Here is a 1,658-nt window from a genome sequence, read left to right on the forward strand (position 1 = left end):
TGTGTGTGTATGTGAGTGTGTGTACACGGTATATATGCACTCTGTGTGCATGTGTGTAAGTAATAAACTTTGGAAAGTAATAGTCTTGCCCAGATTTTTCCCTTGTTGTCACTCTGAATCAATGAGGCATTGCTTCACTTTTGCCACATTCAAAATGGCGTTAATGTTGACGTACGATTCAGTGCGCAATGAGGCATCTACTTATATAAGTGGGGGGACACGTTGATAGAAGAGCAAGACCATTGTCATGTGGATAAAAAGAAGAGGAGGCTGTTCCCAGTCAGGAGGAAAGTTTTTATTCTGAGTTTTTTTTTCATTCATTCAACCTTTATTTAGACATGTTAATCCCATTGATCCTCAGGGACTCATTTACAAGAGAGACCTGATTTCTTTAACAAAAAGTGATGACAACAGTGAATAACAACAACAATAATAGACAATCATAAGAGAGGCTTACAAATTTATTTTTTTAAACAAATTAAAATAAAATGACAACCAAAAGGACAGTCAAAAGGAAGAAGTAGCGAACAAAAAAACATCTAGATTATAAGGTGGTGTAGAAGACTAAAAACAGGAACATGTCTGCATTAGTTTAAAAGTTTAAAAGTCCTTTTGTCAGATTGTAACAGTGCTGATTGTAAAACTGTTTGATAGAGACTGGACTCATGTTTTATCTCATGGGTACATGAATCATTAAATGTTTTATTGTCTTTTGAGAAATGTTGCCAACAGACACGTGCACTTTTACAGAATGAATACCAGGGAGGATTCAGAGTCCAAATGAGAAGTGCCCTGCTCCGCTGGTGTACAGTGTAGGAGTTCCCTGAACGTACCATGGGGGGACTTCCCCACTTCCCTACAGACAATGAATGCAGCACTGACACAGAAAAGGAGTTGCACACATCCCTAAAGACCTTGAACGCAGCACGCGCGTAGAGTGGGAGTTCCCTTCGTGTTTTAATCAGGGTGTGTCTGTGGGAAAAGAACTGTGGAAGTTTGACACTCGAGAAGTCCCGTCCCCAGAGTACACCGTCTGTCCTCTTCAGATTTCCGTGGACACAGAGGGACACAGCGCGATTCGGTGTGAGGACTTGTATCTGCAGAGGAGTGAAACACACTGTCCTCCACCATGGGGGACGTTGTTTCCTCTCATCTGGACGAAGCTAAGCGGGACATGATCTCAGGTGAGGGACGATTCAGTTCGGCAACTCGGCCCAACTTATGCTCTGGTTTTTATTTTAAATGTTCGATCTAGGCCTGGTGCGTTCAGGGGACTGATGCGTTCATGGGTTCAAAAAAAGTGAAGTAAGCAGGTTTGTTATGAGGTTCTGAGGTTTGGTTTGAGGCGGGTAACCCCTGGTTCTGGTCCAGTTCGATTTGTTTGGACCTCCACTAGGTTTTATTATTTTCATGTTTATGGAGACAAAGTTTGACATGAGGGACAGACCAGTCAGTTCACCGAAACTTAGCAGGGCTCGTCTCCTGGTCTGGATCAGGGCAGGGCTCGTCTCCTGGTCTGGATCAGGGCAGGGCTCGTCTCCTGGTCTGGATCAGGGCAGGGCTCGTCTCCTGGTCTGGATCAGGGCAGGGCTCGTCTCCTGGTCTGGATCAGGGCAGGGCTCGTCTCCTGGTCTGGATCAGGGCAGGGCTCGTCTCCT

General features: G+C 44.8%; 1 protein-coding gene across 1 annotated transcript in view; it reads left to right on the plus strand.

The window, feature by feature from the left end:
- Positions 1 to 965: 965 nt before the first annotated feature.
- Positions 966 to 1,658, plus strand: part of LOC119413695 (protein Niban 2) — a 109,257-nt gene continuing 108,564 nt past the window's right edge. Inside the window, exon 1 of the mRNA XM_037680749.1 lies at positions 966 to 1,184. Coding sequence (XP_037536677.1) covers positions 1,130 to 1,184 — 55 coding nt within the window. The 5' untranslated portion in view covers positions 966 to 1,129. The remainder of the gene's footprint in view (positions 1,185 to 1,658) is intronic.

The sequence above is a fragment of the Nematolebias whitei genome, chromosome 8, assembly GCF_014905685.2.
Source record: "Nematolebias whitei isolate Nwh7 chromosome 8, NemWhi1, whole genome shotgun sequence".
Classification (NCBI taxonomy): Eukaryota; Metazoa; Chordata; class Actinopteri; order Cyprinodontiformes; family Rivulidae; genus Nematolebias; species Nematolebias whitei.